Source organism: Zootoca vivipara, chromosome Z1 (assembly GCF_965207765.1).
Source record: "Zootoca vivipara chromosome Z1, rZooViv2.hap1.1, whole genome shotgun sequence".
NCBI lineage: Eukaryota > Metazoa > Chordata > Lepidosauria > Squamata > Lacertidae > Zootoca > Zootoca vivipara.
In genome coordinates this window covers 70,370,343-70,396,061 of record NC_142583.1, presented here as the reverse complement: position 1 = coordinate 70,396,061, position 25,719 = coordinate 70,370,343, and the positions used below count along the sequence as shown (strand labels likewise).

The 25,719-nt window shown below is 45.6% G+C and overlaps 1 protein-coding gene across 2 annotated transcripts in view; it reads left to right on the top strand.

The window, feature by feature from the left end:
• DNAAF9 (dynein axonemal assembly factor 9) overlaps nucleotides 1-25,719 on the top strand; it is a 74,878-nt gene that overhangs the window by 7,148 nt on the left and 42,011 nt on the right. The window contains exons 2-9 of one of the 2 annotated variants that reach the window (XM_060278335.2): nucleotides 2,884-2,963; nucleotides 12,499-12,618; nucleotides 13,513-13,637; nucleotides 17,633-17,729; nucleotides 20,107-20,213; nucleotides 21,186-21,263; nucleotides 24,237-24,335; nucleotides 25,481-25,536. In XM_060278335.2, coding sequence (XP_060134318.2) covers nucleotides 2,884-2,963; nucleotides 12,499-12,618; nucleotides 13,513-13,637; nucleotides 17,633-17,729; nucleotides 20,107-20,213; nucleotides 21,186-21,263; nucleotides 24,237-24,335; nucleotides 25,481-25,536 — 762 coding nt within the window. Of the gene's footprint in view, nucleotides 1-2,883; nucleotides 2,964-12,498; nucleotides 12,619-13,512; nucleotides 13,638-17,632; nucleotides 17,730-20,106; nucleotides 20,214-21,167; nucleotides 21,264-24,236; nucleotides 24,336-25,480; nucleotides 25,537-25,719 lie in introns of both variants that reach the window. The other variant, XM_088661155.1, reaches the window with a different exon arrangement.

The window sequence follows — 25,719 nt, the reverse complement described above, 5'->3', positions numbered from 1 at the left end:
AGGAGAAGGGGACGACGGAGGACGAGATGGTTGGACAGTGTTCTCGAAGCTACGAACATGAGTTTGACCAAACTGCGGGAGACAGTGGAAGACAGGAGTGCCTGGCGTGCTCTGGTCCATGGGGTCACGAAGAGTCGGACACGACTAAATGAATAAACAACAACAACCTTATGAAATAAATAAACAATGCAGATTTTGTGAATGCAAAGATTTTCCACAACTTATTTATTGTTGCTATTTAATAAGTTTATTTACCACCCTTCATCTGAGAATCACAGGGCAGTTTGCTACACGCACCCCCCCCAAAAAAACCTCTTCACCCACCCAAGGCCAGCAAAGAGCAGGATCACCAAAGCCTCCTCTGAAGTTGTTGTTGTTGTTGTTGTTGTTGTTGTTAAGCCTTTTGCTTTTTTCAAAATTTACCCAGCCAGCATCACAAAACATCTGGAGAATGTGAGGTTGGTTAAGGCTGGTGCAGCCAGTACTGAGCTGAATGGATTGTTGATCTGATAGCATCCTATGCTGCCAGCGGACCTAAGATCTCCACCTTGGCAGCCTCTCTGATTTGCAGAGTTCGCTGGAGGCAACATCTACAAACTCCCCTTCCTGTTACAGTCAAACCGCGGTTGTCAAATGTAATCCATTCTGGAAGACCGTTCAACTTCCAAAACATTTGACAACTGAGGCGCGGCTTCCGATTGGTTGCAAGAGCTTCCTGCTCTCAAGCGAAAACTGCGTCAGATGTTCGGGTTCCGAAAAAGATTCGTAAACCGGAGCATTTACTTCCGGGTTTTCAGTGTTCGGAAGCCAAAACTTTTGAAAATGGAGCCGTTTGAGAACCGAGCTTTGACTGTACATCAGTGTTTCTCAACCTTTTTTGGGCCAAGGCACACTTGTTCCATGAAAAAAATCACGAGGCACACCACCATTAAAAAAGTTAAAAAATTTAACTCTGTGCCGCCCTATATTGACTATATAATTATGACTGTAAGAAACACTTGCCAATTGCTGTGTTGGTTGCAATCTCCTGTAATAAGGCTTCACAAGCCGCTGATTTCTCTGCCAGCACAATCCTTTGCTCAGCAAGTTTCAGGTTGAGCTCATCCAGCCAGCTTCTTTAAGTTTGTCTAAAACCACCCTCTAGTCGTTTGCACTGAGCTTTGGGAAAGAGGAGGAGAAATATTGCCATAAAGATGTGTCCTGTAAAAATAGCCATTGGAACCCGCGTGACCCCCTGGGAGCAACGGGCCTGCCCCTCCTCAGTCCAGGCCAGGCGCCTCACCTTCTGCAGGGCGCGCACGTGCTCCTCGCCGAAGAGGCCGCTCACTCCCTCGTAGACGCTGCTGGCTGCCCTCCGGAGGCTGTTCTGCTTGTCGGCCCGCGGCCTCGCGCCGATCAAGCCCCGGGCGCCGCCAGCAAGAGCACCGAGAGCGAGACAAACAGCAGCAGCAGCACCCGCCGGCCGCCTCTCACGTCCAAGGCCGTGGTGGTGGCTGTTGAGAGCTGCGCTCGCCCTGCGTCGTGACCCGGCCGGCTTCCTTACCGGCGGGTCAGTGTCGTGTATTGGCGGCCGCCAGGCACGTGACAATGCAAATCGCCCTTCTTGTCGCCGCACGTTATGGACTAAACAACAACAACAATTGCACAAAGGGTAGACTGGCAAATTTATATCATAGTCGTGAATTCATATAGTCTAAAGGGAACATTTATAAAGAAATGAGCAAAGTTACCTGGGTGAAAGGAGATGGATTTGGCTGAAAGTTCCAACAAGAATCATGTCCACACATCTAAAAGAAATTTTATACAAGATCCAGGTTCAAAGGGAAAAAATCATTTGGTTCCATTGTGCTCCCGCCTTGTAGATAATGGAATAATAGCAAATTGTATACATAGTGATCAAACTATCAGGCTTTGCAAATGTTAGATAACGGTTGTCATCCGGGGACCTCATAACTAACTTTGGTTGTAGAGATGATTGCAATTCAGCAATATATAAATAGTTGAAGTAATAATTCCTTTTGACACTTTCCCATAACTGTGGTCTCGCACATCGCTTGCAAAACTGTCTTTCAAAAACCAATAATGAGGCAAGCATGGAGGGCCCCCTCTTTGCAGGGGGGGAAGTCCAGTTGGGTGTGCCCATGCAGTTCTGAACTGTGTCTGATGAATATGGGAGATGGATGATAGCCATAACTCTTATGTTGCTAGTTTTATGGGCTCCTCTTGCATTATGTTCATTAGCTCTTTGCATTCAGAACGAAGGTCAACTCTTTGCATGTCAAGGCATGCCTGTTTGGCCACCCTGGTGTGGTTTGAGAGTAAAATCATGCACTGGTCTGTTGACAGGGTTACTTGGTGTTTATGATCAAAGGGAATGTGCTGCAATTCAGATTAGGAATGAAACCCCTTCTGGGAGTACTCAAAGAGAAAGTCAATCCTCAGGACCTCACAGGCCAGCACAAGGCACACCCTGGCTTGCGGTGGACGCTCAGCCTGAGTTCCAGTGCACAATTGTGTCAGTGACCTCCTGGATATCTAACGCCTACTTTGCCAAGTGCCCTGAATTGAGTGAAAAATACTTTTGTTTTCAGCAGGCACAAAAGGTGGAAGATAAATTAATCCAACTGGTAGAAATGCTTTAAAGTGATGAGGCAGAAATCACAGAGGAAAAGCGAGTGGGCTGATGGTTGGAGACAGAGAGAGCATTTTGCAAAATGATGTGGAATGAGCAAAGGCCTGCTTCCACTAAGTGTATATGAATACTGACAGTTTCAGAACTGCTGGTTTGCCAGATGACAGATCTCTTTCAGCAAGCCTTGGCTCCCAACAGATTGAAGTCCTTTTTAAGCATCGCCTCTAACCGTCTCCCATTTTTCTTCGCAGTTGTAGCCGCCTTCGACAAATTCAGAACATCCTGACGCAGAGCAGCAAATCCCAGCCAGATGGAATACTGTGCATTTTGGGTAAGTTCTCCCTAATTATTAAAGTGAATCGACAACATTACTGAAATGTGCACGCTAAAGCCAGAAGTTGTGTTTCAGGACCCTATAGATATTCAAAGAGGGCTCAAGCATTTGAGGAATGTTACTTGTCCTTAGCAGCTGAAATCTGTTGATGAGTTGATGAACAGTGTGCGGAAATGGAAATAAGTGTGTTTGCTGCTTCTAGGAGAGCAGAGCCCCAGATAAAAGAAATCAGATGTTAGGGACTGGCTGGATGGTGAAGAATGGTGGGAGGCTCCTGCCAGAGAACCCCCTGCAGGCATGGCCAAACTTGGCCCGCCATATGTTTTGGGACTACAACTCCCATCATCCCTAGCTAACAGGATCAGTGGTCATGGATGATGGGAATTGTAGTCCCAAAACATCTGGAGGGCCAAGTTTGGCCATGCCTGCTAGGGAAACCTCAGGAGAGGAAGGCTCAGAGCCAGGGAAGTGGTGTTGGGACATGGAAGACAGGTCAGAGGATGAAAGGGGGCAGGGCAGAATGCTTGAATGCTGAACAAGCTACAGACTTGAGTGAGACCAGCCTTGCAGTCTACATACCTGGAGCAGCCTTCCTTGTTGAAAGACAGATACTACAAAAAAGAGTGATTCTCTCTTGAGTACTGGAGGCTGAAAAATGCGACTGGCCTGAAAGATTTGTTTCTAAGCATGGAGGCAGTGCTGGAAAATTTTCAAGCAATCTCGTCATGCTTCCTGGACGGTCGTGAGTAAGGCTGACGGTGGAGTGAGTTGGGATGTGAGACATTTTCCTGCTTCCTTTCTCCCTCCCCGTCCTCAGTCCAAAACATATCATTAGAAGAAGGATTGTTTTTCGCTGTCGTATTCTGTGTTTCAAGTTTGTAAAATTTATGTGCGAACTTGCGTTGCGTTTAATTGTGAACATGCACCAAGGACTGGCTAGCAGATGGGTTGGAAATAGGAGGATTAAATGAGTTGCAGCTTGGAAGAAAAAAAAGATGCATGGTTTTGTCTGAGTAGTTAAACATTCTGGGCACTGTATATTATCCATCCATGAGTCAGGGAGAAATCTCTGTGGTAAGGGAAATGGCTAAACACAATTAAGCAGACTAAGGCTCAATTTAGGAATGTTTTGGAGGAAATCTTTGCAATTTGCATGATGTGCCACTTCTAGCTGGCCCTGGCTTTCTCGGTGAAATCTAAGCCATGCAGAAGGGCACTTGCCTGGACCCTAACCAGAAAGTTGTGGTTAGGTGGCTGAACCCAAACTTTGATAACTCTCTGAAGTTAACGCCATTTGTAGGACACCAGGAATGTGACAAGAGGCTTTGTGGAGCCTGAACTAAAACTCTAGGGGGGGGGGAAATAACTGAGTGTTGTGAAGAAAACTGGCAATCCAGGAGGACTGCTGTAGCTCCTAATCTGTTTTGTTAAAAATGTAATGAATACAGAAGATGGAGCAAGCTTTTTTTCTCCTGCTCTAGAGGGTAGGACCTGTACCAATGGATTCAAGTTACAAGAAAGGAGATACCAGCTAAACTTCAGGAAGAACTTTCTGACAGTAAGAGCTGTTCAGCCGTGGAAGAGTTTCCCTCAAGAGGTGGTGGACTCTCTTTCCTGGAAGGTTAAAGCAGTGGTTGGATGGCCATCTGTCATGGATGCTTTAGCTGAGATTCCTGCATTGCAGGGGGTTGGACTAGATGACCCTTGGGGGTGTCTTCCAGCTCTACAATTCTAGGATTCTAATACTTGACTTTCATGAGAAATATAAGTGACACCTGATTGGTTGTGTGTTTCACCATTCAGTTGTTCCACGTGAATATCCATTGCCTTGCCTTCAGCTGGAGGTAGCCCTTGACAAAAGTGTAAAACAATTTGGCTATCAAGCCTGCAGCCCTACGGCACGCTCACCTGGAACCTAACCCTGTTGAATTCACCGGGAATTGACTTTGGAGTAAGCACGGATAGAGTTGGAGCCAGAGTTTCTGGATTTTCAAGAGAGCTGTCGACACTGCTTGCTGGTTTTCAGAATAATGAGCGCTTAGGTTTAATAAACCGAACCAATGTGTTGCCATTGTAAATGCTGCTATATTTAAAAAAACGTGTTTTGCAAAGAGAAGAAGGCAAGCGTGGCCACTCCATCATCTCACTGAGAAGCCAGCTGCCATCAGGTTGCCCCCTGCATCAACTGTCACCTGGGGGTAGCCATTCCATCAGGCTGCAGAGGAAGGGAAGTGGGGCCACTCTGTCAGCTCAACTGCAAAACCAGCAGCTTTTGATTCCTCCTCTTCCTTGAACTGTATCATGCCAGCTGGTCATTGTAAGCGCTTTGCAGCTAAGCCTTAAAAGTGTGCTATTTTTCTTGACATGTATCTTCGCACCTCTGGAAGTCTTTTTTGCCTGAAGGGTAGGGTAAAAATGCTCTTAAGTCAGGGTTTCCCAAACTTAGGTTTCCAGCTGTTTTTGGACTACAACTCCCATCATCCCTAGCTAGCAGGACCAGTGGTCAGGGAATTATAGTCCAAAAACATCTGGAGGGCCAAGTTTGGGAAACCCTGCTCTAAACAAACAAATAATAATAATAATAAGTATTCACATTTTTCTTCCACCCTGACTTGCTAATCTTTGTCAGCTGCCCTGGGAGCCTTTTCAGCGGAAGAGCAGCATAAAACTGCTATAAATAATAAAATCCATTCTTCCCCAGTAATGACCTTTTGTGCCCCTTCCCTTCCCCGTAAGAGTTATCTCTAGAATTGCCCCCTGGCACTACAGGATAGCTTTTAGGTACTTCCATGATGAAAGGAGGTTGCACAGCCGACAAGAATTAATTTGCAAAGCTTGTATCCGCAGACCTGTATATTATGAACGGTGCAAATGTTGCTTAGATCAGGAGTTAATAGAGATGTATCAGGACTTGGGAGCCTTAGCTAGGAAACCCTCAGCTGTATCTCTGGAGGCAAAGACCTGAAAATAAGTGGAACTGCTGCAATATCAGTATGGGAAGAACCTCCTGAACGTACAGCATAAATTGCAAAGATAAAATGATCACAGAGCTGCGACGATAAAATGATCACAGAGCTGCGCTGGCAACATTGCAGAAAAAGGGTGCTTGGCGTGTATGTATGTGGGAATGTTATAATTATAGCTGCATTATTGTGATAGGTCTTTATATTTTTTACAGTTCATGGATTTCATGTTGTTGTTTAGTCGTTTAGTCGTGTCCGACTCTTTGTGACCCCATGGACCAGAGCACGCCAGGCACTCCTGTCTTCCACTGCCTCCCACAGTTTGGTCAGACTCATGTTCGTAGCTTCAGGAACACTGTCCAACCATCTCGTCCTCTGTCGTCCCCTTCTCCTTGTGCCCTCCATCTTTCCCAACATCAGGGTCTTTTCCAGGGAGTCTTCTCTTCTCATGAGGTGGCCAAAGTATTGGAGCCTCAGCTTCAGGATCTGTCCTTCCAGTGAGCACTCAGGGCTGATTTCCTTCAGAATGGATAGGTTTGATTTTCTTGCAGTCCATGGGACTCTCAAGAGTCTCCTCCAGCACCAGAATTCAAAAGCATCCATTCTTCGGCGATCAGCCTTCTTTATGGTCCAGCTCCCGCTTCCATACATCACTACTGGGAAAACCATAGCTTTAACTATACGGACCTTTGTCGGCAAGGTGATGTCTCTGCTTTTTAAGATGCTGTCTAGGTTTGCCATTGCTTTTCTCCCAAGAAGCAGGTGTAGGGAACCAGTCAGGTGTCAAGCCCACACCTGGGGCACGTTGAATGAGCAGAATATAAATACTCCTAACTTGTATATAAAGATTCTCACTTCTGTGCCCTGTGCAACTATGAGAGGCACCTGAGTGCCCTAGATTTCTTGCCATGGTCTCCCTGGGCTTTTGTCTAGCCCCTGCTTATAAGTCTGGATTTACTGGCAGCCCTTGAGTTGTATCCCAGCGTAACCCCGTGTGAAAGCCGAGACAGAACAATGACACAGGAAGCCAGGCTGTAGAGAGAGCTGCAGCTGGTTCCAGCCACAAGAGAAGCTGCCAGATATTAAGTGTGATCAGATCCTGGACAGTTTTTATCCTTTCTCAGGTAGCACAGGCTAGATGAGGCTAATTAAATGCTTATGGCACGACATATCAAATTTTTCTGTGCTTGGTCCCATCTGAAACCCTTTTGTGAGCCAGTCCCCCCAAATGCACCCCGCTAATACCGGACTGCTGCATTTCCAGCTAGCTTCTCCTGAAAGAGTTGAATGTGGGTTGAATGTCAACCCAAGCCTGGGAATTTCTGTCCCCTTCTGTTGCTCTGCTCTAAGCTGGCTTTTATTTTCCTTTTATTCCCCCCCCCCCGCCCCCCGTTTCATTGGGGAGGATCTGCTGCAGTATGCAGCCTTAGGGAAATGTTCCAACTCGAAGCTGGAAAATGCATTTTAAATGCATTGCGGTCAGTATCAGAATTGTAGCAGAGGCGGATTTAAGGGAGTGTGACATAGTCGCACTGGGTGCAGAGCCTCGGGAGCGCTGCAACTGTGATGTAGAATGGAAGGTGAGAGGTGGGGGGGGCACCAAATTTTGGCATCACACAGGGCACCGCGGAAATTTGAGACCCCAAAGTTCTGCTGCTGATTTTCGGCTCCTGGGTAACCAGGTGTTCTGGAAGTATTTCCTAGTCATAATCAAAATAATTTGCTCTAGCTGACTGGGCAAATAAGCCTTACACTAACTGGTGGCTCTTTCTCTCTCTTTTTTTGGGGGGGGGCGGGGACGGGACGGGACACACAGATTTGCTTACTTAGGTATGTGTACAGATTTGCTAACTGAGATATGTGTATGAAATAAATTTTAACAAATTTTTTAAAAAACTGTCTAGTAGCACCTTAGAGACCAACTAAGTTTGTTTTGGGGTATAAGCTGTTGTGTGCATGCACACTTCTTCATACGCATATCTACACACATATTAACCAATGCACATATCTACCAATATGCACACATATCTACCAATATGTGTAGGTCGACTGGCTAGTAAACCTATTGGCAAGGCCACCATATTTGATGCTGATGCGTGGCGTGTGCCCCCCTCCCTTCAGTATCTGTGTGTCCATGCAGGAGGGCACTGTGTGGTTTGACGGGCTTGCTTGCACGATTTATAAAGTATTCTTTGCCTCGGTGTTACTAACATCTGGGGAAAAGCTGCGGTGAAATTCCTGTAAATATATTCTGTAAGCATGGATGGCTTTGTAATCAGTTTGGTCACTTCCTTGGCTGCCATCCTAAAGCTGTTGGTAGCCGGAAACCATTATTTCCTCCCCCATATGTTGTTCAGTGCATTTCTGCAAGTGAAGATCCCTCCCTCCCAAAAAACAAAGAATAAAGCTCTAGCTGTGGAGTGAATTGCACCCCCTTTTTCTCCAGGCCCACCCTCCTCCTCCTGGTACCCCTTTGCTTTTGATTTCCCCCAGAAATATGGAGGTTGACATTAACCTAATGTTCTGGTTTTGTGATGCCACAATGGGAAATTTCTTCCATTCATTGGGGGGGGGGGGTGTTTGCGTTTTTTTGCATAAAATCAAAGCAGTTTTGGAACTGCATGTTTGAAAGGATAGGGGGAAGCTTCCACCGCATCAAAGCTACCATTAACACACACCCCCCATCTGCTTACTAAATTTTGTAAAAATTCGACCCCTTTATTCATATAGGATCCAGATTCTGCATGTTATGATGATCACGCAGGGCTGTTATGGGCCAAAACGTGGGGAAGTTACATGCAAACCAACAGGGCGAGGATGTCATCAGGAAAATATGGAAACAACTGAACTTGATTAAATTGTCAGTGGTGTTGAGGAATGGGGTTAATTAGCTAGAAGGAATAAATAATGGAGTCTGTTAAAAGCTTGTGTAGAAAGAGGTATTTTAGGTGGTGGTGTAGACTGCTTTTTGTTATGAAAACATTAGTTCAAGAAAGGATAGCTCTGAATGAAAAATTCAAAGAACAAAATGTTATTGGCACTCGAAATGTGTGTGAGATTCCATTATAAAAAGGATGCTTTTCTTCTTTTTTGTTGTATACTATATTATATATATATATATAGTGTGTGTGTGTAATAGTTGTTGTATGCTCTATTGTATTGTATTGTATTGTATTGTATTGTATTATGTGTGTGTGTGTAATATATATAGTAAAACTATATATATATATATATAGTTTGATTATTTAAAAGAAAAACCAGAAATTAACCTGAAGTGGCATGTTGCGAGTAGGACTAGATTCCCTGGGGGTCTTTCTCCCGAGCCTTTGAATCTCACCTTACTCTTAACATTTGCCTTCTGCAAAGCTGGAGGTTATTTCTTGGAAAGCTGTCAACTCTCTCCTGACGTGACTCAGGGATTTATTCCATAATTCTCATGGGCTCATGTTTTAATCATAAATCTTGCGTTGGAAGAATTAGGTCACCAGATTAGCTTAATAGGAAGCTTCAATCAGCAGCATATCAATTAAGGAGAAATGGTATTTTCAGAGGCAGATGTGGAACGATTAAGGAAGTGCCCCCAGTGCCCTGCTGCTCAGCACCGTGGCTTCTCAGCATCCTCTTCTCCCCACTGTCTGGGGAATCCAGTCAGTGATAGGATGGGTAAGGTAAAGGTACCCCTGATCGTTAGGTCCAGTTGCGGACGACTCTGGGGGTCTCGCTTTACAGGCCAAGGGAGCTGGCGTTTGTCCGCAGACAGCTTCCGGGTCATTTAGCCAGCATGACTAAGCCGCTTCTGGCGAACCAGAGCAGCGCATGGAAACGCCATTTACCTTCCCGCCGGAGCAGTACCTATTTATCTACTTGCACTTTGACGTGCTTTCGAACTGCTAGGTGGGCAGGATCTGGGACCGAGCAACGGGAGCTCACCCTGTTGCGGGGATTTGAACTGCCGACCTTCTGATCAGCAAGCCATAGGCACTGTTTAAAGCATATACAGTACTGTATTTAAAGCATGAGGATCGTGCAGATAACACCAGCAATGGAAAACGGGAGGATGTGCCGGGATGCATATTGCATCCTGTGTACCGCAGTAGCATTTGATCCAACAGACGACTTATTGGACACAGCTTGGGGCGTGTGATATACATAGAATCATAGAATTGTAGAGTTGGAAGGGACCCTCTGCGATGCAGGAATATACAGCTGTCCCATACGGGGATTGAACCTACAACATTGGCGTTATCAGCACCATGCTCTAACCAACAATCCGTGAGATGTATGTTGGGAAACAGAGTGGAAGCGTATCAAATATCAGCCCCTGCAATTGATGGGCACTATGAGGATCCCATACTGGCCAAACCTTGATATAAAGACTGGCCTGAGCCTGGCCTTCTGACCTTCTCTGGCTTGCAGTCTATGATCTTCTATTTCTCGTGGGTCAGACGTCTCCAAAAACTAGTCTTTGGAGTTCTGGTTTCGAAAGCAGGAAGGTCCGACCTGGATTTTTGTATGGCAATTCCCAACATGACCCAGATAGGTAATGGTTTTGTGTCGCCTTAATCCACGTGAGAGTGGAAGCCCAGGGCAGGGTGCCCACAGATCTCCAGTTACTGTTACCTGTCGGTCGCCAGCCAAATGTTGCGAGGAACCTTAGAAGCAGAACACCATGGAAGCAGCCATCCTTTGTTCTCAGTGGCTCGTATCTAGCAATTAAGGGCTGGGGAGCAGGAGAAAGGAGAGGCAGAGAGACTGGGGAAAATGGACGTCGCTCTCCTGGGTATCTTGGCCAGTAGCCACTGATGGACCTGGGGTGAAAAAAGCACGCAGCCCCACTTGAGCTGGATCCACCGTCAAGGAAGGCAGAGCGTTCCAAACACACAAGAGAACCAGTTCTGTGCCTTAAATGACAATAGCAAATGTTGAAGCAAAGGCTGAAGTATTTTGGATTTGGGGACAGATTATTTGCACACAAGGAAAGGTGGGGCATGACCTTGGCGGCACCGTTCAAAAATGCTTGTATCCTCTTCATTTGTTCCTGGCACCATCTGTTGCTCAGGAGCTCTGTCCCCTTCCAAACTGTCCTCCAGTGCTCCCTGGTTGACCTTGCCATCCCAATTCCCAGCTCTGCACTTGCCGTTCGTCGGCTTAGTGCATCATAAAGGGATTTTTGTGAAAAAAATGATCCTCAATTGTTCCAAACTGGGTAGTGGCCTGAGGTCAACCGGCGTGCCAATCCCTTTCTGAAAGGGGCAGCTCTGGGCTGGATTTGCAGCTTAGTGGGGGCGGGGGGGGGGAATAAATATGAAGTGCCTCCCGCCTCCTTAAATTGCTTCTGTAGCATTGTGCCACAAGGCTTTTCTACTCATTGTTTTTAAAGCAGCTTGCACCTGACTATATCTCTGTTCCAGTGTCCCCTTTCAGCTGCTCTTCATTCTCCTTTTTGGCCCACTGTCATCCGTTACGAGCATTTTGTGGCTGGTGCAAGCATTATAGATATTTGGAGGCCTGATGCCACCACAAGAGCTGTTCTTCATGACTAGGCTTTCTGGGAACCTTGGTTATACTCAGTGGTCTCCTAGCTTCTTGTAGGTCCTTGGCTTGCCCTCTTAATTTCAGGGATTGCTTACTGTTGGCTTGCCTCGCCTTATGCAATCAGCTGATTTGCTCTGGGAGCGTGCCTTCAAAGTCCATATGGAACAAGCAGTTTAGATCAGGCTTCCTCAACCTCTGCCCTCCAGATGTTTTTGGCCTACACCTCCCATGATCCCTAACTAGCAGGACCAACGGTCAGGGATGATGGGAACTGTAGTCTCAAAACAACCTTGCAGGGCTGAGGTTGAGGAAGCCTGTTTAGATTCTGCCAAGGGGTGGGGCAGGGGCGAGCAGCTCCATTCATAGGAAGCACATTGAATCCAAATTGATGGTTTGTTTGGAGCAAGCGGTTTGGGAGAAAGTGAAGCCCTTGGCTGCCCTGGGGAGTCCCTCCTAGGGAACACTCCCGGACAGCAGCTCCACATGAGACTTCCCCGTTAGTGGCTGTTAGCTGACAAGGAGCCCTGATTTTGCAGAGCAATCATTAGGAGCTCAGTTGAGGCTCCCGATGTCCCACTCCTGATGTCACAAATTGGGACCTGTGTCAGACCTATTTAGGCCCATGGGCTAGAGATTCCCCCTGCTGCTCTTCGGGACCCATTGCAATTTCAAAAAGGACTTGATTCCCACCACACACACACCCTCGTATATTCCTTTGTTTTAGTGGTCAGGGTATGTTGGAAGCTGCAATCTGCTTCCAAAGCATGGGAGACTTAGGAAGAAGGCAGGGACTCCAAATATTTCCCGTTTTAGTTGGTTATTCTGTGATTTTAACCCTGAGGATTGTCATTTGTCCAGTTTTAACTTTAATTTTAATTTATTTGAATTAATGTTGGGGTGCATTTTAATCGATTGCTTGTTTGTCTTTATGCATATTGTATTTATATGATGTTAGCCGCTCTGAACTCAACTCTGGCCGGGGAGGGTGGGGTACAAATAAAAATTTATTACTATTATTATTATTCCTTCTGCAGGGATTGACAGCCGGTACAACGAGGGCTGCCGGGAACTGGCAAACTACCTTCTCTTTGGCTTGTACAACCAGGGCAACAATGAATTTGAAAGATCGGGGTTTCCTGAAGAGGTCCTTGACGGTAAGGGAAAGTGGTGCTGTGCACTATTTTAAGATGAGCACTCAAGGGGGCGAATAAAAAAGAAATGCGGCTGCTTGGCCATGAACTGTTTGGGTGGCCTTGGGTTGTTTCCTACATTACTGCCTTCTCCACCTCCTTTGTAGGTAATTGTGCCAGCCTAGATACTACGTGTGATTTTTTTTTTACACATGCCAGCACATAGCTTTTGAACATTATAAAAGGAAAATATTGAGTGCAAAGTGGTCCTCTAACTCCCCTGCCTGTGCCATATTTTGTCATTTATAAGGGAGGGATCAAAAGGACTTAAAACAAAAACAAAAAACCCAAAGTCCCTGAGTTGGTTTTCCTTCACCCTCCCCATCTCTTTTTCCTTTTGTGTCATGTATTTCCAGTTACCATATGAAGGGCAGACACTGTATTGTTTGTTAATGAGGTCCAGTGCCAAGAGCCTTCTGGCGGTTCCCTCGCTGCGAGAAGCCAAGTTACAGGAACCAGGCAGAGGGCCTTCTCGGTAGTGGCACCCGCCCTGTGGAACGCCCTCCCACCAGATGTCAAAGAGAAAAACAACTACCAAACTTTTAGAAGACATCTGAAGGCAGCCCTGTTTAGGGAGGCTTTTAATGTTTAATAGATTATTTCATTTCATTTTTCTGTTGTAAGCCGCCCAGAGTGGCTGGGGAAAACCAGCCAGATGGGCAGGGTATAAATATATTATTGTTGTTGTTATTGTTATTGTTATTATTGATATTACATAAATTGCTCTGGGAGCCCCATTAGCTGAAAAGCGAGTAAAAATGTATCAAATAAGTAAGGACCTGTCTGAGTGTTGCATCAGGAGGACAAACAGGTTAGTGACTTAAAAATAACATTAGGTTGATTTCTTGTTCCTTTTAGATGTGATCCTACTAATAAAGCCAGACAGCGTCCATCTCTATTGCAACCCTGTCAACTACAACTACCTTTTGCCATATGTAGCATTCTGGAGAAACTTGCATTTCCACTGCCTGACTGAAAACGAGGTGAGTGGGCGAGTAGCAAACATAGAAAGAACAGCATTTGTTTGAGGCCGTCCTGAGCGGCAGCAGTTCTGGCTTCCCATGGAGGCCTTTGGCGTTGTAGAAGGTCTCCTAATTCTGTGGAATTGATATGATCCTATGAGACGCTGTTGCAGTGGTCAGACTCCCGACTCCCTGCTCTTTCATGGAAATTAAATTAAAAATGGCTAAGAAATCAAAGCGGAAGATTTGCCTGACTTGCAGCTTGATATTGTGCAAGTTCACGTGGAGGTGCCACTGTGTTCTGAGGGGCTTACTCTCAAGTAAGTGTGCACAGGATAGCAGCCTTGATCTCTGCTTCATATCACCATTACGTCAAGGTGGTGACTTTCAAAAGGCACAGCGAAACCCTTGCTTGTTGCTATTCCACAGTTCTTGCCATTTGGGTCATTTTGTGAGAATACAAAAAGGGGAGAAAGAGACCCAATAATTGAGTCTGAGCCTTGATCCCACCTGGTGCTTATGCTGCAGTTCTCAAGTTGGTCAACAGCTGGGGCACAGGACAAATGTCAGCAGAGCAATCCTTTCTTGCCTTGGTGGCGGCATCAAAACTCCATGGAAGGTGGCTTACAACCTCCCTTTCCTGTCAAAATAACCCCAGTGCAGCAGTTAAGCCATCACTCTCAACCTGGGGCTTAAATACTTGCCTTTTGGCCAACATCATCAGTAATCCTTTGAGCTGCCAGACACACCCAGCTTCTAGGGCTCTGTGTGATCTGAAGTCCAACCCGCTAATTCGTCCTTTGGGATTTGTAAAAGAACCTTTCTGGAATAAAAATACCGCAAAATGCCTTGGGTGCATGCACAGGGCTCCCCACTCTGCTTAGCCCACAGGAGATAATAAGGAAGCTTCTGCACACCTGGAAACTGGTGGGTTGTGGTACCAGTTGATCTCCTCCTTGGCAAGGACCTGGAGGTTTGCTGCAATTAGATTAAGTGAAACACCTTTCACATAGTTCAGAGTGCTTTTGCCTTTGAAGCCTGGTGGTTCTGGACTGAAAACCGTTTCTTGGAGCCAGGCTCATTATGTTCTAGTGCTGAACCTGATGAAACCAAACAGCTCTCCAGGTCTGTTGGGATCTAAACGCCCACAGCCTTCAGGAGAGGCAGTGTGGTCTCCCTCCTTTATCTGCATATATACATTCTACCTCTGTCTGGATTATCCAGCCCCCGACTTAGCATCTCCCTTGAAACTCAACAGTGCTGTTTGTTCCTTTGTCCTGTGATCTGGCTCTGCCACTCAGAGAGTGAGAACAGAATGTTATCTGCTTAGGCGTGTTGTACATTCTACTCATCTGAGACAAGCACACCCTGTCTGTCTGTTCCCGGTATGTTTCCGAGCACAATTCAAATTGTTGATGCTGACCTTTAAAGCCATAAATGGCCTCAGCCCTGCATACCTGAAGGAGCGTCTCCACCTCCATCGTCCAGCCCGGACATTGAGGTCCAACTCCGAGGGCCTTCTGGCGGTTCCCTCCCTGCGAGAAGTGAGGTTACAGGGAACCAGGCAGAGGGCCTTCTCAGCGGTGGCACCTGCCCTGTGGAATGCCCTCCCATCAGATGTCAAGGAGATGAATAACTATATAACAATTTAGAAGACATCTGAAGGCAGCCCTGCATGGGGAAGGTTTTAATGTTGGATGGTTTATTATGTTTTTTAAATATTTTGTTGGAAGCCACCCAGAGTGGCTGTTACAGTAACAAATGGTAAACAAAATCATTTAAAAAATCACAAACCTGAAAAACAATTTAAACAACACAGTTTAAAACACAGCTGCCATCTCAGTGTTTCTTCCTTCTACCAAGCATACATTTTAATGTTCTGTAAAATAATTGGGTGGCATCCAGTGAAATTTTACTAAGAGTAGACCCAGTGACTTGGTCATGTTCATTAATTGCAGTGAGCTTACTCTGAGTAAAACTCAGCCGAATGCCACCCATTATTTATTGAAATGTAATGGTTGTAGTTTATTACTTATTGCAGTGAGCTTACTCTGAGTAAAACTCAGCCGAATGCCACCCATTATTTATTGTAACGTAATGGGGACCCAGGTGGCGCTGTGGGTTAAACCACTGAGCCTAGGGCTTGCTGATCAGAAGGTCGGCGGTTCGAATCCCTGTGACGGGGTGAGCTCCCGTTGCTTGGTCCCGGCTCCTGCCAACCTAGCAGTTTGAAAGCACGTCAAAATGCAAGTAGATAAATAGGAACCGCTACAGCGGGAAGGTAAACGGCGTTTCCATGTGCTGCTCTGGTTTGCCAGAAGCAGCTTTGTCATGCTGGCCACATGACCTGGAAGCTGTACGCCGGCTCCCTCGGCCAATAATGCGAGATGAGCGCGCAACCCCAGAGTCGGTCACGACTGGACCTAATGGTCAGGGGTCCCTTTACCTTTACCTTTTAATGGTTGTAGTAGTAATGTAATGCAAGAGTTTTCTGCAGAGGACTGTATTCTGTTGGCTGGCTCTGTCTCCTGTTCCAGGAGAGAGATGCCTAGAGGCGATCTGTGAGCTCCTCTTTCCCACTGAAGTTTCATACGTTAATGATTTAGGTCACTTCCATGCCATGTTTTCAACACACTCTTATCACACTTGAACCATCATGGCCTCTCCCATGGAATTCTGGGAACTGTAGTTTTTTTAAGGGTGCTACTTTGCTTCGAGGACTCTTAAATCAAGCTTTCCAAATTCGACAACACCTTGAGAGTGAGCAGGACCCCTCTCTGGTTGCTGGGCTTTGTTTACTGGTGGTGCATTTACTGTGTTTTGCTTTCTGTAATTGGGTTTTTTCATATGCCGCAAAATAGGCACCTATGTTGGGTTGAACCAGTCGGCTTTTTTGCAATACAAATGTTTCTGCTGTGCCTCTTCTCCCCCACTCTGCCCGGTGCTGCACCACATGGTTTTTTAAGTGGGCCGACTGGATAATGATGTACTAACCACAATGAAAATGAGTTCTTTCATGGAGCTCTGGCACCCGCAGAATAGAGACCCAGCAAATGATAGGGATATGATTTAACCGAAGAGACTCCCAGTGTTCCCCTAGAAATAGCAAACAAGCTCTTTTTGCCTTTATCCTTTCACTTTAAAACAACACCGTTAACAGGTTCAGTAAAATAATTCATTTTATATGGCAGTCGGCAATGTTCGCAAGGCAGTTTCTGAGCTTTTGAGTTGCCCTGAACTCCTTGGTTGGGGATTGGAAGGAAGAAAGCAGAATAACATGGTTGTGCATGAGAGAGGATTCTTGAGCTTGGTCTGTTTCCCAGTCTTGAGAAGCTGATAACAGAAGAAGCTTATTTCAGATTTAACTGCAGCAGAATTACTGCTCTGGACTGAGCTCATAACTGATGTGCGTTTTGCATATGGCTGCCATGGCTTTGAGTTGGCCTCTACTGACTTCAGGGAGAGCCAGTGCAGCACAGTGGTTAGAGTGTCGGACTAGGACCTAGGAGACCAGGGTTCAAATCCTCCCTTGGCCTTGAAGCTCACTGGGTGACCTTGGGCCAGTCGCTGCCTCTCAGCCTAATCTACCTCGCAGGGTTGCTGTGGGGATTAAATGAGGAAAGGAAGAACAATATACGCCACCCTGAGTTCCTTGAAGAACAAGGTGGAATATAAATGCAATGAACAGTAATAATAATCGATGTGAGCTTGCAGGCACCATGTTCACAATGGAAAGTGGGTCAGCTTTTCCTTGCACAGTGAGTGCTCTTGCTTCACTTTATACATAGCCATCCCCTGCTAGCTTCTGTGCTTGTTCTCAGTGTGAAGATGGTCTTTTCAGTCCAAGATGGCCGTGCCTGAAATATAGTGCGGATTGACTTAAAGACGGCAACTGCTGTGAGCTGAGAGCGTTACAGGCAGAATAAGAAAGGCATTGCGACATGGGCATTGTTTTCCAAATCTTTGGACAGTGGTTAGAGTATCGATTTGCAGGGTTTTCTTTCTGTTTCTTTTAGTACGAAGACGAAGAGGCTGCGGAGGAATTCAAAATTTCCAGCTTCGTAGACATGGTTCGTGACTGCAGTCGAATCGGCATTCCCTTCAGCTCACAAGGTAGGTTTGAAAAAGCCATGCGCACCTCGAACAGCAGTGCACTACAGTACGAGCCAACTCCACAGTTCTATGCTCCTGTAATACTTTTAAGTCAGGGGAAAATGAGTACCTGGGATCCATTATTTATATTAAACATGGTATGTGTAGTTCAACAAACAAAGCTCTCTGTGTGTGCCACATGAGGAGTTCTTCCGTGTAACTCCTCCTTTATGTGGGGAAAGAATAGGCACCCTTTTTAGAACAGGAAACAAGCCTTCCTGTTAATTATGTGAAGTTGGGGTATACAGCCACAGCGCAGTCTGGATTTTGTTTTGCTGGAAATAACCAGCAAACATGCTGATGCAAGAAAGCTGCAACAAGCGCCTTGCTTGTAGTTCCATTAAAGAAAGAAAGAACTCTGAACAGAGAGGAGTGTATTTATAGTTGCATCAACTGTGGGTTTCCCAGCAACGGGCTTCCCCTGGTGACCGTCCTAGCTATGGGGCTGAGCCACTGAGCCGGCACCGATTCCCCCCTCCTGTTTTTTCAAAACTAGGCATTCCACTGGTCTTAACGAAAGGCTTTTTGGCACCCTTGAGGGAAGACAGCTGCTTTCTGTAATGGTGCAGGGAGCATTTGAGCAAATGCCTGGAATACAGTGGTTGTGTTGGATGTTGTTCGTTTTTCTTTTCAGGTGGGATTTGTACAGTCATTTTCTCTCTCGATGACTCGTATGCCATAGCAGTTGTGGGACAGGCTCCTCTTTGTCCTGCATTGGACTTTGAGAAATACCTGTGAAGTTCATGGGAAATGTGCAGTTAAAAAAAAAAAGTTGCAGAAAAAAAGTATTAGGAATCATCAACTTCAGAATTAAGCATCTTCTAGTGAATTGGCCTTAGACTGTAGACTTAAGTTCCTGAGTTGCATTGGCACGCAGTGGTTTTTCAGGCGGTGATGAAACCCAAGAGGCAAATGATGCCTGCTTTTCCAGGTTAAATAGAAGGGGAATGGAAACTTGGCAGCCAGACTCCTGATTGGAACTGGTCTCAACTGGCAACGGCATCTCAGTCCAGAACATGCACAAACTTAGCAGTGCCTCCTGCTGAGGACCTGACCACACAACGCAGCTGCATTCTGTGCAGATGTGTCACAATGTAGGAGAGGGTCTGTGTTTTAACTGGGAAGACATCCCAGTGATTTTTAATATGGCAGCCATAAGGAAGAAACATGGAGTCATGTGCAAACAGCAAAGAAACCAGAATGGTGGTCCGCAATAAACAATTGCTACAGTATTCTGGATTTAAAAGCGTCCTTTCTTGGAAATGAAATATGCACATAAGCAAAAATGAATAAATAAGCCCAAATCTTCTTTTCTGCCACATTTTTCTAATCTCGCAGGAAGCTGCTTTATACTGAGTCAGAGTATAGTGGTCAGTAGCTAAGTATTGTCTACACCAGGGGTGGGGTACTTGGCCAACCTTTCAGGAGCCATATTTGAGTGATGAGCAGGCCAGAGGGCTGGGCGTGACTCTTCCTTTTCTACAACTGGCACCATTTTGATCACACACATCAGCGGGCATTTGAGGAGGGTGTGGGAGGGAAGGACGTTCACCCAGGGCTGGGCAGAAAGGCCTCGGGATGTGTGATTGCTTTTGTCCCCCTAGGCCTGAGGTTTTCACTGACCACCAGCAGCTCTCCAGAGTCTTGGCTGAGGGTCCTTTGCAACCCTTCATGGAGATGCCAGGGATTGGAACTGGGACTTTTTGCATGCAAAGCAGGCGCTCTGCCAAAGATCTAGGGCACTTCTCAAAGGGTGGGGGAATTATATTTTTCTCCCTTTAAGGAGAACATTGCATTTACTTCCACATCCTCTTTTTGGCCAAGAGGCATCCTGTGTGTCAGCTTCATGCTCCCCCACACACTCACATCCTAATCCTATGATCTTCTGAATATATTGATTCAGCAAAATGGAGAACTTTAGGTTTTTTTCCATGTACAAATGCTTCATTCTGTAGAAAGGTTGCATCGGAGGAACTTCAAAACTTGTTTTATTATTATTATTATTATTATTATTATTAATGTATTTTGTAACATAGCTTTTATTTATTTTCACCTTTAAAGTGCTTTACACAGTTGCATGGGGACCCTGTGGTGCAGTGGGTCAGTGTGTCTGGCTGTTAACAGGGACAGCTCTAGAATTCTAGCAGTACGTCTTAGTTTACATTAGAACATATGGCAGCCTGAAATCTTTATATAATAACCAACAGAACCGCATCAGCAAGGGAACCCTCTCTAGATAAGCAGAACCATTGCATTAATACATTGGCAGTGTTGCAGTTTCTTCACAAAAGCTGAGGAATTGCACACCCACCCAAATAAAATTGCTTTGTTTCTTCAGGACATCTGCAGATATTCGACATGTTCATTGTTGAAAAGTGGCCAATCGTGCAGGCCTTTGCCCTGGAAGGAATTGGCGGCGATGGCTTCTTCACAATGAAATATGAGGTAAGAGGCTGGAGGGAGGTTCCCCAGCTGAATAACAAGCCCATCACGATTCCCCCTAAACCAGGACTTTTCCCCCTGCTGTGGTTCATTGGATGCTCTGGAAAGATTGTGACTGGGGAGAGTTGTTTCATCATCTTTGTATTCTAGAGCACCCCAGACCTCTTCATTTTATTATGGAGTCCCTAGTTTCAGGCTCCACACTTCCACAGCATCTTCCTATTCCTGTTTCAATGTATATATTATTTTGCTTTGTGTAAGCCAAAGAGAAAAGCAGAGGATAGGAATCTTGCGTTGCTATGGCTTGAGTATGCCACCGTTCTCAGGAGTGTCTGCTGAGCAATTTTTGCAACATCTGTCTTGGAAACCCCTGTGTTATGCTTTCCTTTTCCCAAACCAAGTAACTGAGAAAAATTCCAATAAAAGAAATTAGCTTTTATCATTACTCTTCCAGATTGCACAGTTACACTTTCATCCCTGTTGCGAGCTGCCGGGGGTGTTGTCTCCTGTGGGCCCCAGGGGGAACATATCCGTGTAATAGTTATTTTGCAGAAACTGTCAGGTGCGGAGTGGCACAACGGCGCTTCACGTTCATGGCACTATTCACCAGCCATAATGGCATATTGTGAACGTTCCCAGCTGAATGGGGTCTCTGTGAATGGGGATTGTGTCATACAGGGCAGTTTATTTCCAAACGGAAAGGAAACCAGACGCCTTCTCCTTAAGCACTTTTGGTGACTGCTGTGTGTTCTTAATGCCCCTTTCAATCAGCCAGATCATCCTGGCACTGTCGCCTGCTTGGCTTTGGGAAGAACTGTAGCGCTTGAGCTGCCTTCCCCAACCCGGCACCCTCCAGATGTTTGGAACTATAATTCCCCGTTCCCAACCCAGCTGTTGAGGAATGCTGTGTTTGAGAATAGAAGGGAGAGAAACACAGAACGTTCATGCCCCTTTCAGAACTCTCTCTCTTTGCAGCTGATGGATGTCAGTGTGGACTTGTGGAAAACGTACAGCAAGATTGATCCTGTTTCTCTGGAGAGTTTGCTTTACGAGGTAATGTGCCAGATTCCTCTTCCCCCTCCACCACCCTCCCCCCAAGGCAAATTTGACAGAGAATAAGCCCATGGTTTAGTTATTTAGATGTACGATTGCATGGAGAGAGAGAAGGGTGCTGGTATTCTGATGGTTCATCATGCTGTGGTTTATTCGGTTTCCCTTTTAACATGTTTAGAACTAAAATGACTTTCTACAGAAAATGGCTTTTGTGTGAATCTTCAGAGAAGCCTGGGGCGCCCTGGGACATGCCGTGTGAACTGACCCCACCCTACAGAGTTCCACAAAGTGCTAGCCAGGCCCGTTGGGTATAAGTGTGAACTCAAGAGTACACACTGCATCATACCTGATGCTCACCTGTTACACACATGGCTGGGGAAGATCAGCGGTAGTAGGCAAGCTCTCTGTTGAGAAACTGCGATCCCGCTTGCGGATGATCTGGGTAAGGTGCCAAACATCCGTGGTTCTGAGAAGTGCTGAGTCATTTCTGCATTGCATAAAAAGACGTTGGGTCAATTCACATGTCATGAAAAACCATAGGTCTCCCCACCCCAATGACTGAAACAAGAGGCAGTGAGTTTGGTGCTTTGTGCTTCTTCCCTTCTGTTTCTTCACATCTATTTTGATTAGCCTCGGTTTAGGGTTATTTCTGAACCGGTGTGCAAAACTCCCATTGTCCTAGGCACATTTTGCAACAGGGAATTGCATTAGCGCGAGCAGTTTCTGAGTTCTGGGCGCAGTACCGCCCCCAAGATTTCAGAATAAAACTGCAGAATGAAAGGAAAGGAGGACCTTTCTTCCAGCTACTCTCTTAAGACTGGAGAAGAGACCCTCTTAAGAATATTAGAGAGGTGGGCAGGGGAAGGACTAGAGACCACGTGAAAAAATGAACATAATATTTTAGCTGCGGTTCATTCATTTTCAGCTTTGTATTCTTGCTATTCAAAAAGCGCGCCTAGACATTCCGTTGTTGCACCCATAACCTCGGTGTAAGGTGCCATGTAGTTAGCTTTCATATCTAAGTTTCTTACACTGTTCGGAACCCCATACTGTGTGTTTTGTTGAAACAAGCCATCTTCGTAATACATGGTAATAAATTGGCTTGTTTCAAATGACTTTGTCATGTTCAGATACAGAGGCGGAAAGCTTCTCATCTCCTCGTGACCACGCGGGAGGAAAAGTGGGAAGAGGAGGAACATCTCAGTCTAAGGCCTCCCGCATCTCATACCCGTTAGGATCAATCACATTTTATTGCGATATCTGAATTGGCTTATTGTGTATGAACCCTGTGGCTTTGGCCTCATTAGTTCCAGACAGCATGGGCAGAAGCCACTAGGAATGCCTTGTGTGCAGACACTTTGGGGGATGAATGAGATCCTGTGCAAAACCACAGAAGGAGACATCACCAGTGATCTGTCTTCTTGCTTTCAAAGGCTGATTGTGTGACTAAGCCCTTCTGCCTCTCTCCCACTTGCCACAATGACCTTTGCATAAGCTCAGAGCATTCAGGGTGTGCATTGGAGTTGCATTGCTGTTTTTTCTCCTTCACGCATGTGATGATCCTTGCGCTTTTCTTAAAGCGACTTCTGCAAACGCAGAGGCCTGCCTGAACCCTTTCGCCTTCTCATTCCGGTGTCTTTAACAGTCTGGGCAGTTTTGTGTGAAAGAGTGGCTGTTCTTAAAGAGGGTTGGAAAATGGACCTTGGCTGACACACAGTGGCCGTTGGTTGAGTTGCCTCCTCCTTTTTAAAGAAACAAAAGCCCTCTTTGCACACATCTTTGTGGGCATCTTTATAGGCGCACACATACCATTGCCATTCAAAATGTCACAGTGCAAAAGTCACAGGTGTGTTCGTCATAAGATACAGAGTTCTTACGCTGAAGCCAATAACGATTTTGCACAAACTCAAATGTACTGCCATTATTGGCCTTCCCAACCCTGAAGCCTGCCATGCCTTTTCATTTTTGTGAAACCTTCATGTGCTTGCTGAACAGTGTTCTTCCTCTGAGCTTCCATCTGCTCATATATTTTATTTTATTTTAAATAGGAAGGCGAGAGCCCCTTTCAGGAGGTTCTTTAGCCGTAATCTGACTTGCTATCTTTTTTGTTTTGTTTTGTTTTGTTTTGTTTTGTTTTCCTATGCGGTGCTTTAGGGGAATCGTAAATTGTAGAGTTGGAAGGGACCCCGATGGTCATCTAGTCCAGCCCCCTGCAATGCAGGAATCTCAGCTAGATCATACATGACATAATAGAATCATAGAACTGTATACAGTAGTACCTCGTTGTGAGTCCACCCCATTTAGCGTCCATTTCGTGGAACGTCTGCGGCAAACCCAGAAGTTCTGGAGCAGGTTACTGCCGTTCGCACACGCACAGAAGCGCTAAATCACGCAGAAATGCCAAATGGTTCACACGCGTGCGCACAGCAGCTCTTTGTTGAGCGTCCCTTTCGGCGAGCGTCCGGGGCTCCGGAACAGATCCCGGACTCAAAACAAGGTACCACTGTAGTTGGAAAGTGAGGAATTTTGGTTTTCTGTTAGAGGGAAAATACTAGGTATAATATAAGGATGCCTAAGATCCAGGTTTGGGGCAAGCACTCTTTGCTAAGAGAACCCTACGCGAGCTTTAAAATTACAAAACATGCAGTGTGGAAATATAGGCTGATAGACCTTTAAAATATCCCCATTTCAGTTCCTTCCGAAGTTCCCCTCTTCCCTTACTGTAGAAAGTAGCTATATGTTTGGTAAGTTAAAAAATATTTACTTACACATTCTTCAAAGCTTTTCCATACAGCAGTTAGAAGACATGGGCAGTAAAACTTACGTTCCAAATTGGTGAATGTTTCTAAATTATTTGTATAGAAACACTCCCCCGTGCTCTGTTTAATTGGATTTTTGTATGCCACAGACTCGGTCACAAATGCAAAGTAAGCTCCTTTAACGAACTGATGGCTGATGTGTTTCTCTCCTCAGGATTTGATGACTTTCGAACATCAGTGGACCAATTTCTTTGCCAATTTTGACACTGAAATCCCTTCCATCCTGGAGCTGTCAGAGTCACAGGCAGGAGAGGTATGTATCTCATTACGTGAAAGGGGAAACTCTCTTTTTCGGAAACCCATTTTTGGGGTGGGGGAGGGGTGCCTTTTGGCATTGCCACTCTTCAACAATTGAGACAAAGAAATCCTTGCTGATTTACAGCAAGTCACCCAGAGATCTACCAGCAGACTATAGGTCTAACCTTCTGCCCACCCCCAAATTATAGCGCACACATGATATTTAACAAGCCTTGGTAAGGAAGGGATCTAGCTATCATTCATCACTGGAATGGGAATCATTTCTGGGAATTATTATGTTGGTCTTCTTGTAAATCAGGGGTCGGCAAGGCTTACCGGGCATGGGCCGGATCACTCCCGCGGAGATCCTCCATGGGCCGGACCAGCGCAACACGATGCCGGAAATCGTGTCTGCGCATGTCCACGGCACCAGAAATTGCTTCTGCGCATGCCCAGACGCTGGAAATCACGCCTGTGCAGAAGTGATTTCCGGCATCTGGGCATGCGCAGAAGCGATTTCCAGAGCCGCGGAAGAGAGTCCCTGCGCTGTGCTGTGCCAGTTTGGAGAGTTGTTTAAAAAATCACATTTGCTAAAATCACATGGCCAAGAACAATATGACTCTCTTATGCATCCAAGGTGTCACTGATGCCTTGTGAACACGTTAATTATTGTCTTTGGGGGGCGGGGGGGGGACATAAGCCGGTGTACATAAGGTCATGGCTAAAGTAGCACAGCAGTTGATTGACAGGCTAGGAATTTAGTCTCACAATGAGCAAACTTTCATCCAGGATCCAAAAGAAAGTAATTTTTAGGTATACAGTAGAGAGGTGTGAAACCCTTGCACATTAATCCGTTGGCTGATGAGTTATGAACCAGGCAGTAAATTACCTAAATGTTACTCCAGCAATTGCCATAATATTTCTGCCACTAATTATGTGCATGAGATTGTCATTATATTTTTGGTGGTGTAAATGCCGTGATTAAGAAAGGGGATAAATAAATTTAAAGAAATTATATGCCCTATGTACAGTCTGAAATAGTTTATAATGCAGTGCTACACATTTCTGTTGTTGCTTGGATGTGTCAGTTATTTCTTGAAGCTGCTTTTTTTTTATATATAAAAAAGACATTTCTAATATTCAATATCTTTTCTTCCATAGCCATTCCGAAGTTACTTCAGCCATGGAATGATTTCCAGCCATATCACGGACAACAGGTACTCTAGCTGACAGGTTCTTGAGCAAATACAATACAGTACAGTATAATGCATTTCATAAAACCCCTGCATGTAAAAAGAGTGTTTGCATCTCTAAAACCAAAAACACTCTGCTATAACTGATTATGTATTTTTCCCATTAAGCTGTTGACAGTCATCTTGGTTTCGACAAAAGACAAAGCT